This window comes from Hypomesus transpacificus, unplaced genomic scaffold (assembly GCF_021917145.1).
Source record: "Hypomesus transpacificus isolate Combined female unplaced genomic scaffold, fHypTra1 scaffold_166, whole genome shotgun sequence".
Lineage (NCBI taxonomy): Eukaryota > Metazoa > Chordata > Actinopteri > Osmeriformes > Osmeridae > Hypomesus > Hypomesus transpacificus.
The window spans coordinates 15,352-27,387 of NW_025813727.1; the positions used below are offsets into that span (position 1 = coordinate 15,352).

At 50.1% G+C, this 12,036-nt stretch overlaps 1 protein-coding gene across 1 annotated transcript in view; it reads right to left on the reverse strand.

The window, feature by feature from the left end:
- Nucleotides 1-12,036, reverse strand: part of limch1b (LIM and calponin homology domains 1b) — a 63,826-nt gene that overhangs the window by 15,345 nt on the left and 36,445 nt on the right. Inside the window, 5 exon segments of the mRNA XM_047051650.1 lie at nucleotides 181-436; nucleotides 3,747-3,945; nucleotides 5,183-5,293; nucleotides 7,769-7,799; nucleotides 8,951-9,057. Of these exon segments, the coding sequence (XP_046907606.1) occupies nucleotides 181-436; nucleotides 3,747-3,945; nucleotides 5,183-5,293; nucleotides 7,769-7,799; nucleotides 8,951-9,057 (704 nt within the window).

Below are 12,036 nucleotides of genomic sequence, written 5' to 3' on the forward strand. Positions count from 1 at the left end.
TTTATTAATACATAAACCAATCAAGCCCACGGGCATGGAGCTGCCATTAATCGTAGATCCGTCGCTAGATCAGAAGCGCGAGACAAATGAAGGCACGTTGAAATGAGAGACAAGATGGTTTGAAGTCAGCAACGTCTCCCCCTAGTGGAGAGATGGCCAGCGGCTTCCTCTGCTGCTCACCTGAAGGGTCTGTCGCCCCCTATGGGGGAGGTAGCGGTACTCCAGCTCTTGCGGCCGCCCTCCTCACGGTCGGCCCTCCGCCTGCGGAGGGGCGTGGGGACGTAGCCGCTCTGGTTGCTCTTGTTGGGCAGGTACTGGTTGAAGGGCATGGCGGCACGGGGCTCGCTGACCGAGGTGCGGCGAGCCAGCATGTCGTCCTTACGCACGTCTGGGAGCTTCCTGTGGGGGGCGTCCGACTCTGAGTCACTGCCTCGGCCTATGGGGGGGGGGGGGGGGGCACAAGGTCAGAGCCAGGTCAAACAGTGCCTACTATATCTGTAAGGATCCTTGTTTTCATCATACTGTTCTGAAGCTGTCGACAATTTGGGTCAGTGTTCACAGAGCATGAGAGAAAATACAAAGAGAGAGAACAGAGAGACAGGGGCGGAAGAGAGAGAGAGAGACAGAGAGAGAGAGAGAGAGAGAGAGAGAGAGAGAGGAAGAGAGAATGCTTGTCCTCCTATTCCTGTCTTTTACAAAGCAGCATTTATGGAAAGTGTGTATGTGTTGATCTACAGACCTCTTCCCCTCACAAAAGAGGGATCTCAAATGTCTCTTTTACAATGAATTAAAGTCTCTAATGTCCTCTGATTATATGTGGGCTCAACTGAGTTTGAGCTGAATAGTTTTGGCAGTGCAGAGAAAGGCCATTTTCATAAGCATGGAAACCTTGGTGGACGTTTTATGTGTTGAGTTCTGAATGGGTGTCCTTGTCGGACGTAACCAAGCCTTCCTGTCATTGGCTGATCCCTGGTCAACACTTACTTCCTGTTTTCCTATCAGCTGTGTGTGGTGACTAACTGGCCCAGAGTCTGTTTTATCTGCCTAACAACTTTTGCCTTTAGGTATCAGACCAGGCTGTTGAGGTGGTTGGGGTAATTCCCTCTGGTGTTCAACTTCAGATCAGAGAGAGAGAGAGAGAGAGAGAGAGAGAGACAGAGAGAGAGGGACAGACAGACAGACAGATACCTCTGGTGTTCAAGTTCCGATCAGGAGAATCTCATTCAAACACACACTGACTGTGTAGAAGGAGAGAGTTCCCCAGAGCTGCAGTCTATGTCTGTCTGCCTGCCTGCCTGCTTACCTGCCTGCCTGTGACTTCCCTCTCCACTTGCCTCCAAACAGTAACATGCCCTCAGCGCAGCTGAAACACACATTTGGTGACGAACATTGTAACATTTTACGAGCCTCTAGCCTCCATAACAAGTTCAGATGAAGTCGAGTGCAGCAATCAGCAGCTCACTGTGGTACACTTGTGGCCATGGTGGCATTATAAAAAAAACATTACAAAAATATTTTTCAGCCATTTTTGTCTTGTTTGTGGGACATAAATATTCTTCCCAGATGTTTAAACGGCTTTAAACGTTTTAACAGTTTCCACGTCTGCCTCTCCAACATTCAACCTTCATCATGGCGTCAAACGTAACATGCTTTCATCAGGAACTGTCCCTGGTGGTTGTAGTGGTGTGTTTCAGGTCTGCAGCGAGGCAGTGAGGCAGTGAGCTCCACTGGGTGATGAGCCAGTCTCTTTTCCCTGAGACTCCACTTGATTCACTACCATAGGCAGTTTGAGGACAGCATCTAGTTCTCTAATGACAGCTGGAGAAACACACACTGTGTTTCTGTGTGTGTGTGTGTGTGTGTGGGTGTGAAAGAGAGAGAGAGAGAGAGAGAGAGAGAGAGAGAGAGAGAGAGAGAGAGAAGAGAGAGAGAGAGAGAGAAAGAGAGAGAGAGAGAGAAAGAGAGAAAGAGAGAGAGTGAGTAAGAGAGAGAGAGATTGTGTGTGTGTGTGTGTGTGTGGGTGGGTGGGTGGGTGGGTGGGTGGGTGAGAGAGATATAGGTTGTGTGTGTGCTTGAGAGACCATGTGTGTGTGTGTGTGTGTGTGTGTGAGTGAGTGAGACAGAGATTGTGTGTGCGTGGTCATTTCAGGGCTGTGGTCACGCCTCACTTGTGGCTCACTGCTGACCAATCAGGTTCTTTAACGGCCCTGAACGGCCAAATCAGAAGGCTTTACCGTTGGCCTTATGAGAGCTTTTTTGGCGTTGTTAGCCTGGCTGAAAAACAAATAAAAAAATACTATTTGTGTGTTCCCTCCAGTGGGTTTGCTGGAGAGCGTGTATTGTGGTGACGATGACGGACTAGAAGTCTCTGCTCTCACAGGGCTGACCAGCCTGACCTGCTGCAGGGTACAGAGCTGCTCCTGACCTGCTGCAGGGTACAGAGCTGCTCCTGTCCAGCCTGACCTGCAGCAGGGTACAGAGCTGCTCCTGACCTGCTGCAGGGTACAGAGCTGCTCCTGTCCAGCCTGACCTGCTGCAGGGTACAGAGCTGCTCCTGACCAGCCTGACCTGCAGCAGGGTACAGAGCTGCTCCTGACCTGCAGCAGGGTACAGAGCTGCTCCTGACCTGCAGCAGGGTACAGAGCTGCTCCTGACCTGCTGCAGGGTACAGAGCTGCTCCTGTCCTGCAGCAGGGTACAGAGCTGCTCCTGACCTGCAGCAGGGTACAGAGCTGCTCCTGACCTGCAGCAGGGTACAGAGCTGCTCCTGACCTGCAGCAGGGTACAGAGCTGCTCCTGACCTGCTGCAGGGTACAGAGCTGCTCCTGACCTGCTGCAGGGTACAGAGCTGCTCCTGACCTGCTGCAGGGTACAGAGCTGCTCCTGACCTGCTGCAGGGTACAGAGCTGCTCCTGACCTGCTGCAGGGTACAGAGCTGCTCCTGACCTGCCTGACCTGCAGCAGGGTACAGGAGCGTTTCAGCTACCTCATACAGCCCAGCGCAGTCACACAGCTAGCTAAGAGAGGAGATGGACTCTTCTGATTAGTGTGTGTGTGGGTGTGCACATTCACAAAAAATAATGGCGTTAGATCAAATTCCCTTTCCAGTTCCGAGCAGAACACTCACTAGACTCGTCCTTTCAGCTGCTGCTGTGTGTGTTGAGCATCATCACAGACTCACACAGAGGGCAGAGCAACACTCTCCTGAACACTGAGAAACCCTCCATCACAGTCCCCCCCCCCCCCTCCCCCACACACACACACTCTTCAATCCAGCTCATCTCCTTTCCATACCATCACCTGCTCTGACCAGAATGTGCTCCGTTTCCCCTGAACACACACACACCTTCACTCAAAACAAGTCCCTTTTAAGGGTGCCTTCAAAAGGCTTGTAACCCATGGTAACAGGCTGAAACAGTCGAGAGGAGCAACACAGACCGTTCTTTGTCCAGATGTCAGAGACGGCACTGCCAGATGATGTCATCGACGTGGGACACGATGGTCGTCAACACCGCCCATCTGATACTACCAAGATCTGACTACAGACTCAACTGACCTGATAAAAAAAACTGACCTGATAAAAAACTGACCTGATTAAAAAATGTACCTGATAAAAAAACTGACTAGATGAAAAATAGACCTGAGACAACAGGAAATCCTTTCCACCATTCCACCGTTTTCTTCTACAGAGCAAATTGGCAGGTCGAACCAAACAAAACCCTTCACTGGAAGGAGGGTGTGTCCTACCATCGCTGTTGCCGCGGGCAACCAGGGCGTCCGGAGACGGGGTGTGTGGGGAGCGAGAGCCCAGAGAGTCCAGGCTGTCGAAGGAGTCGTCGCGGGCGTGGCGCGGCGGGGAGAGAGAGTCGCTCCGCTCAGAGTCCCAGCAGTCCACGTAGCCACTGTCCCTCACGCTGCAGCGAGGACTGTCCAGCTCCTCCACCTCCTGGGGGGGGGGGGCATACACACGGCATACACACACCACACACACACAGAGATATGGTACACAACAATTACAATCTCACCTCACATACAAGAAGAGCTGTAGAAGAGCTGAACACACCTGCTCACCTGAACACTTGCTAACTACCTCTCTCTCTCTACCTCTCTCTTATATCCAGGTGTGGCTCTAGCTCTCTCGCCCTCAGGGCTCCAGTTCTGGCCTCCCTGGTTCCAGGGCTGCTGGAAGGCTTTTCCTGTCTGCCAGAGGAGCTTCCTGTCTGCCAGAGGAGCTTCCTGTCTGCCAGAGGAGCTTCCTGTCGGCCAGAGGAGCTTCCTGTTCCCGCCCTGTTTCCCCTCCTCTCTCTTGCAACACACTCTCCACACCCTCTCTCCCTCGTTTGGTGAGACTGTCTCTCGGTGTCTCTCTCTCTGTCTCTCTCGGTGTCTCTGTTTCTCTCTGTCTCTGTCTCTCTCTGTCTCTCTCTGTCTCTCTCTGTCTCTCTCTGTCTCTCTCTGTCTCTGTTTCTCTCTGTCTCTCGGTGTCTCTTTCTGTCTCTCTCTGTCTCTCTCTGTCTCTCTCTGTCTCTCTCTGTCTCTCTCTGTCTCTCTCTGTGTCTAAGTGACCAGTGTGGTTGATCAGGTGGGTGGACGTGACTGTGTCCAGGGGGACATCTGGAGAAACACTCTGGACTCTTTTAATGGAGGAGCACAGAGGGAAGTCACGTTGTGGAGACGGAATAAATCGCAAAGCAGTGATATCATGCTCTGAGTGGCTGTCGTGTGTGTGTGTGTGAATGTGTGTATGGTGTGTGTGTGAGTGAGTGTGTGTGTGAGTGATGGGAGGAGGTCCCTGCTAACGCTAAGTCTGATAAAGCCCTCAGTCTAGTTCAGACACGGTCTGACTTGGAGGCCTGAGATCATCCCTGGACAATGGAGGGAAGGGGGGAGGGGAGGGGGTGGAGTGACAGAGAGAGAGAGACACAGAGATAGACAGCCTTGCACTGCCTTCCAAAGATGACTCCATGAAGGAGTGAGACAGAGAGAGAGAGAGGTAAGAATGGAAAGAGGGAGGGATGGTAAACCCATCCCAAAAGGACATGACATCACAGTGTCCCAACATTTATAAACGTAAACAGTTTCTTCATGAACACACTCGTGTCTGTGTGTGTGTTGCCCCGGTCTTCTATGGGGAAGTAATTCAGAGGTGTTAAGAGTCAGGGTGTGTGTGTGTGTGTGTGTACCTTTCGCATGTGTGACAGCAGGCCCTCAAACTCCTTCAGCTCCAGGGTGGGTCCACTGTAGGAGATACAGCTGTTGGCGGCCCGGCCCAGCCAGTAGAGGGTGATCAGAACCTGGCAACCCAGAAACAAGCAGTAAAGGGTGATCAGAACCTGGCAACCCAGAAACAACCAGTAGAGGGTGATCAGAACCTGGCAACCCAGAAACAACCAGTAGAGGGTGATCAGAACCTGGCAGCCCAGAAACAACCAGTAGAGGGTGATCAGAACCTGGCAACCCAGAAACAACCAGTAGAGGGTGATCAGAACCTGGCAACCCTGACAACGCTAACCCTGCTACTAGCAACAACGTTTCTCACAAAACCCTCTCTCTCTGCTTTCTGCAGCACAGACTTGGTGATGCTGTGTAAATACCCCATCATGCTTAACTATCCATGATTTAGGTAGAATATGAAACAGAATATTGTCATAAAAGGCTGTAGTGTTGGTTTAGCTAATCTTGATATTTTCCTATGGCTAGCATCCAGCAAGAGCCTTCTGTACAAACAAGACAAGCTTGGGCTTTTATCCTGGCCTTCATATGGCTCCAAAGCATCACGCTGCCGCTACAAAACAATAGCAGCCATCTGTACTGCTACTGAAGGAACATTCCTGCTGCTCGGATTGCTGTGCTAGCAGGTTAGCCTGGCGCTAATCTATCATTGCAGTATCACCCTATACCAATCCTTCCACCTAGGGTGCTGTGTGGACTCATAGAAGCAGTATAGGGAGGGAGAGAGAGAGGGAGGGAAACCAGAGACTGGGAGGGGGAAGGGAAGGAAGGAGAGAGAGAGGGAGTACAGAGAGAAGAAGAGAGAGAGGGAGTACAGAGAGAAGGAGAGAGAGAGGGAGTGCAGAGAGAAGGAGAGAGAGAGAAGGAGAGAGAGAGGGAGTACAGAGAGAAGGAGAGAGAGAGGGAGTACAGAGAGAAGGAGAAAGAGAGGGAGTACAGAGAGAAAGAGAGGGAGAGAAGGAGAGAGAGAGGGAGTACAGAGAGAAGGAGAAAGAGAGGGAGTACAGAGAGAAAGAGAGGGAGAGAAGGAGAGAGAGAGGCAGTGCAGAGAGAAGGAGAAAGAGAGGGAGTGCAGAGAGAAGGAGAGAGAGATCTCCTCCCCAGGCTGGACTGCTTAGAGGAGTCAGCATCTCTCCTCTAGACGTGTGGAGAGCAGAACCCTGCAGGCTGTCCAGCAGCACAGATAAACCCCTGGACTCTAGGACCCTGCAGGCTGTCCAGCAGCACAGACAAACACCTGGACTCTGGTCCTTTCCACAGCCACCGAGCGGTGCAGGTTGAACGTCGTACGATGAGGAAAGGGCTTGGTGAGCAGTGTTTTACAGAGCTAGGCAGGGATATAAGCCACTGTTATAATCTGACAAATTGCTAAATCTATATGCTGCATTGACAGAATGTGTTTCACATTAAAACAACCAAGTTGATCTGATTGGAGGGGGCCTTATTGAGAGACTGTGGCACGCATTTCCCGCATCTAGGAAAGATTTGGCCTTGTGTCAAAAGTGTTCTGTTTGCATTCTCAGTTTACGTGACAGGAAAACTATTGCAGGAATGAGGGTTGAAAAGCAACCAACCTGGCAACCCTCACTGCACTAGGCAACAACAAACAACCTTGAGACAACAGGGGAGAGACTAGGTCTTCAGATGCAGGCAGACTACATGTTAAACACCTGCCTGTCTCCAGGAGCTGTCTGATCTGTAAAGACCTGTCAGATGAGCTGCATCCGGCCAACACAATCACCTGTGTGTGTGTGTGACATGCACAGTCATAGTCACACACACACACACTTTCTGACCTAGCTGCAGCACCAAGCTGAAACTCAAAATTATATTTAGTCCAAGCAGGATTCACACTCACTCACTCACACACACACACACACCGCTTCTAATTCACTTCTAAATCCACCTGAATCCACGTTTCACCAGTTCTCTGGCGTAACTCCTTCCACTCACGCTGGTCGGAGCAGCTCACACACACGGCTGCCTCCCCAGCACTGGCAGTACCACACTCCTCCTCTCTGCAGCAGCAGGCTGACGGAGAGGCTCTGGAGGCTGGAGAGGGTGGAACTGGATCCACACAGCCAGGGGAGACGCTAGCTCTGCTCACACTGCACACAGACTGGGGCAGCATGACAGCAGCACCAAGCCTGCTGCTCTTAGTAGCAGAGAGAGAGGGGAGCAGGGAGGTGGAGGCAGGGAGAGGGAGGTGGGTGGAGGCAGGGAGAGGTAGGACAGGATGGAGAAAGCTGACCGGGGTGGAGGTGGAAGTAAAGAAAGAAACGTGGCAACTATTCTTTATAGAGAGAGAGGGGAAGAGAGAGAGAGAGAGATCGAGAGAGAGAGAGAGAGAGAGAGAGAGAAAGAGAGATGCCTCTATCTCAAAGAAAGGCAGAAAAGGGGAGAGAGAACCGCAAAGATAGGGGTTCACACACGCCAGTCAGACTGAAGCTGACACACGGAAACACGCCAAAACTAAAAGGTGTTTTTAGACGACACAAAAGAACAGACAGGTTGGGATCTGAGAGGGGGGTACTTACATTCTTCAGCTTCCTGGTGCCGTCTGCGATCCTGAGGGAAACAGGACACACAGCTCAGTCACGTGAACACTTCAACACACAGCGCTGGTGAGAAGCTTCTCTGAGGGCTGCTCACCACTCGCGCGCGCACGCACAGAGTTGAGGAATGACACACCGACAGATGAAGCTGTGGAAATACCCATTGGGGATGAGAGGAGAGAAATAAAGAGATGGGTGGATATAGAGAGAAAGAGAGAGAGATGAGCCTCGAGGTGAGAGAGACAGAGAGACAGAGAGAGAGAGAGTCTGGGAGTATGACTGGCAGTCTCTCCCCCACCCATCTATCTTCTGCTACCCTCAGGGACTGAAGACCAGTACAGCAAGTCCCTGTGTTGTCTCTCCCCTCCTCTCTCTCAGCTGAACAGTGACACAGGCAGTCTGGCAGGTCATACTAGCCTATGTAACCGTGTGGTAAGCCTTCCAGAGAATCCAAAGCAGATTCCACAAGGCATTAGATCACCTTGACTTTCCTCCTCTCTTGACACAAGACCTTCTGCTGTGTCACTCGTCAAGGATCTGTTTGAATAAACAGGAGGGCATATTTCAAGTGTTAGCTCAGTTCTTAGATGTAAGTCTGAGCGACAAGGAGAGGAGGGTAGAGAGGAGGGGAGGGGAGGGCAGGAGGGAAGGGGAGAAATGGAGAGGGCTGTCAGATTCAGGCCAGGTGTCTCCATCACACATACATGTACACACATGTACACATGTGTAAACACACACACACACACCTGACAGAACCAGCCAATCCAGCAGTGAGACAGATATAGGAGAGTATCTGTGATATCACAAGCTGAAGACCCGCCTATCTGCCCCGCCCCCTAGTGATTGTCAGCTCGCTGACGGACTGCCATGAGGCCCGTCGGCGTGCCAACAACTGGTTGCTGGGCAACAACGAGGCAGTGATCATGGTAGTGATGGTGTGTTGTTTATACAGTGACAACAGATAACGTTGTGTTCCTGAACAAACACAGAAGTCCTTTGTTGTGACACTGAGCTGTAGTAACGACACAAGGTGGCACAAGTAGATCCACAGATAGAGAGACGATGATAGACACACACACACACAGACGAGCGCAAACACACACACACACACAGATGAGCGCACACACACACACAGACAAGCACACACACACGGTGGTGTCTTACTTGGCGTTGGGCCGTGTGGACGTGTCCTGCAGGTCTCCTGGATCAAACAGCTGGGAGCCCTTCAGCCCCAGCTCCTCACAGCCTCGCAGGAACACACTCAGGTTGTCCTGCAACACACACACACACACACGCTTTATGATCAGGTAAACATCTCACCATCAATACACCCAAAATAACACATTTGTGTTGATGAAGTGGAAACCATGAGCAACGGTCTTGCTAACACACACAAACACACTTTTTAAAAACACTCTCAGAGAGAACCCAGCAGTGAAACCAGACCAGAGTTTAGACGTTTAAGCTTTTTCAGTCCAATAATGAAGAACTCTCACTCTCTGTATCTCCCTCGACGGATCTCCTCTCAAATATCTCCTCTTAACGTCTCAGGTTTAATCTCTCCAATCATCCGCCGTCGCCTCTCTCCTCCCTCTCTCCCAGTCTCCACACTTCTCTCCCTCTTTCACTCAGCTATGACAATCCTTCTGTATCTCCACCTGTTTCTCTCTCTCTCTCTCACACACTGACCTGGCCAGGTGTCTTATGGTCCTTTGTTCAGAGGGTGCAACCTGACTCTACCTCCGCTTCCGTCTCCCTCTCCTCTCCGGTTCCCAGGTTCCCTTTCTCTCCCTTTCACTCTCTCTCTGTCTGTCTCTCTCTCGTGCTTTCACTCTCTCTCTGTCTGTCTCTCTCTCGTGCTTTCACTCTCTCTTCCTCTCTCTCTGTCTCTCGCCCAGCAGACTGAGTCTATCCCCACTGTTCAGCCTCAGAGAGACTCAGCCAGGGTAACACAGTTCCCTCCCTCCCTCCCTAACACACACACACACAGGCATTATGAATCAAGAGAAAGATTATGAGACTGTACATGTACACCCTCACTGTGTACATACACACACACACACACACACACATTCTCACGTTCCCAGCCTCTCTTGAACTGCCCCTCCAGCCCTCCCTGTCTTCCTGTCTGGAAGAAGGCCATCGGCTACCCCAGAGAGGAGACCCCACCCAACACTCACACAGCCAACACACACACACACAACAAATACACATTCACACAGCCAACACTCACACACAAACAGCAAACAAATACACCCAAAATTCAAACACAACACACACACACATCTCCCTCTTTGAGAGCAACACAGAACAGATGCAAAGTTGGTCACACATTCTGTACACGTTACTGCAAAATGGCTGCCTCATCTCTCACCTCTCTATTCCAGACCATTTCCACTTAGCGGCCCACTCGCATACATCAAATACGTTGGCGTCCGCCTAACAAATCCGTTCACTTAATTTTCGGTTATCACACATGTTAAATAACACCACCGGAGCTAAACAGTTCGCTTTCACGTAAAAATTAATTTGAGCGATCAAGAAGAAAGAAAAAGAAAAGTGTCCCATCAGTGCCACATTAAGCACACATTGTAAAGAGAGGTAACCTGCGTAACTACCACGGCCAGGCCTAGAACTCCTGGTGAAGTTAGAAACTTGACTTTTAATAACCAGCACAGGTTATGTTCACCCTTAGCTATTGCTCTCTTAACCCTACACTCAGCTTCTCGCTTTTTTTCCTAGACCGATAACAGATCGCCCTAACGGAGATCTCTCCCATTTCCAGATTTTTGTTAGAAACTGAGAAAGACAATATATTATATTGTATTTGTTTCCCATAGGGAACAAATATGACAGACCAATTATTCATGCAAGTTAACATTAACGACTAGCAAGCAAGCTGATAGATAATTGATAACATTATAATATGGCTAAAATTGTTAGCAAGCTAGCTTAGCTAACATTACTGCTCAAACTCAGATAGCTAGCACTAGCCTAGCTACTGTAGCCACTTTTACTGTGTGAGTCAGATAAACCTTGCCTTCGTAATTGTCGATGTAGCTCGAAACATTTTGAACCCCTTTTTCCTCTTGCTTGAAGGGCAGCAACATAGACTTCTATGTACATTGTTGATTGTAATTTTGGGAAGGCAACCCGAAGTCCTCGTACAAAACGGCATTTTGTGTTAGAGAACAAGCTAACGTAAATGCTCGCTACCGGAAGTTGTTGACCTGGGTTAAGCAATATCCAAAAGTGATGCGTGCATAGTGGATTGAAGTGGGCGTAAGCAAGTTAAGACAGAAATGTCAGTTGGTCTTACATCAACATGCCAAGTGTAACTGTTGGTGTTTCGGTCATGATGAATTAAAGGCAAAAATCATTTTTGATTTGTAAGAATTTTAACAATCATTTACCAACAGTATATAAAAATACTATGGTTTGGCAGCCCACCTGTATTACCCTAGCTGACCACTAGTGGGACTCGCGGCCCCAGGGTTGGGAATCGCTGTTCTATTCATACGTTTTTATGTAATTATGCTAGAAAAAGACTGGACATTCTTTGATGACATTCAATTCGTGCTGCAGTCTCAACTCACTGGTAACCACAGGGCCCTAATCCCTACAGATGAATACACTACTTCTGACCATCATTACTGCATTCTTTCAAGTTTTTGCCATTCTTGCTTGGTGGTGCCAGTTGTGAGCAGATTTGAGTTTACGTGTTTGAAGGGGCATGTTAAGTGTGAGGACGTTAGTGTGTGAGGATGGCCCAGCAGCATGTTCCTCCCACCCATACACACACACACACACACAGACAGACACACACACACACACGCACCACAGCTACGGTCAGCCTGTTGAAACAATAACAAAGACCTGGTTGCCAGCAAATTCCAACGTTCCTAAGAAAATATTTCCTCTGAATATTTCCTCTCCGAAATACCACAAGAGAACAGCATTTAAACTCTGTCCGTCCCTTTAAATGACACATGTTCTGATTGTGCTGCCGGAATCCATGTCTCTCTGGACGGAGACCTGAAGTGTCCGCAGGAACGCATCAAGGCAGCTGTCACACCCAGAACCTGAGACCAGCCCAGAGAGACTAGCTCAGAGAGACCAGCCCAGAGAGACCGGCTCAGAGAGACCAGCCCAGAGAGACCAGCCCAGAGAGACCAGCCCAGAGAGACCAGCTCAGAGAGACCAGCCCAGAGAGACCGGCTCAGAGAGACCAGCCCAGAGAGACCAGCCCA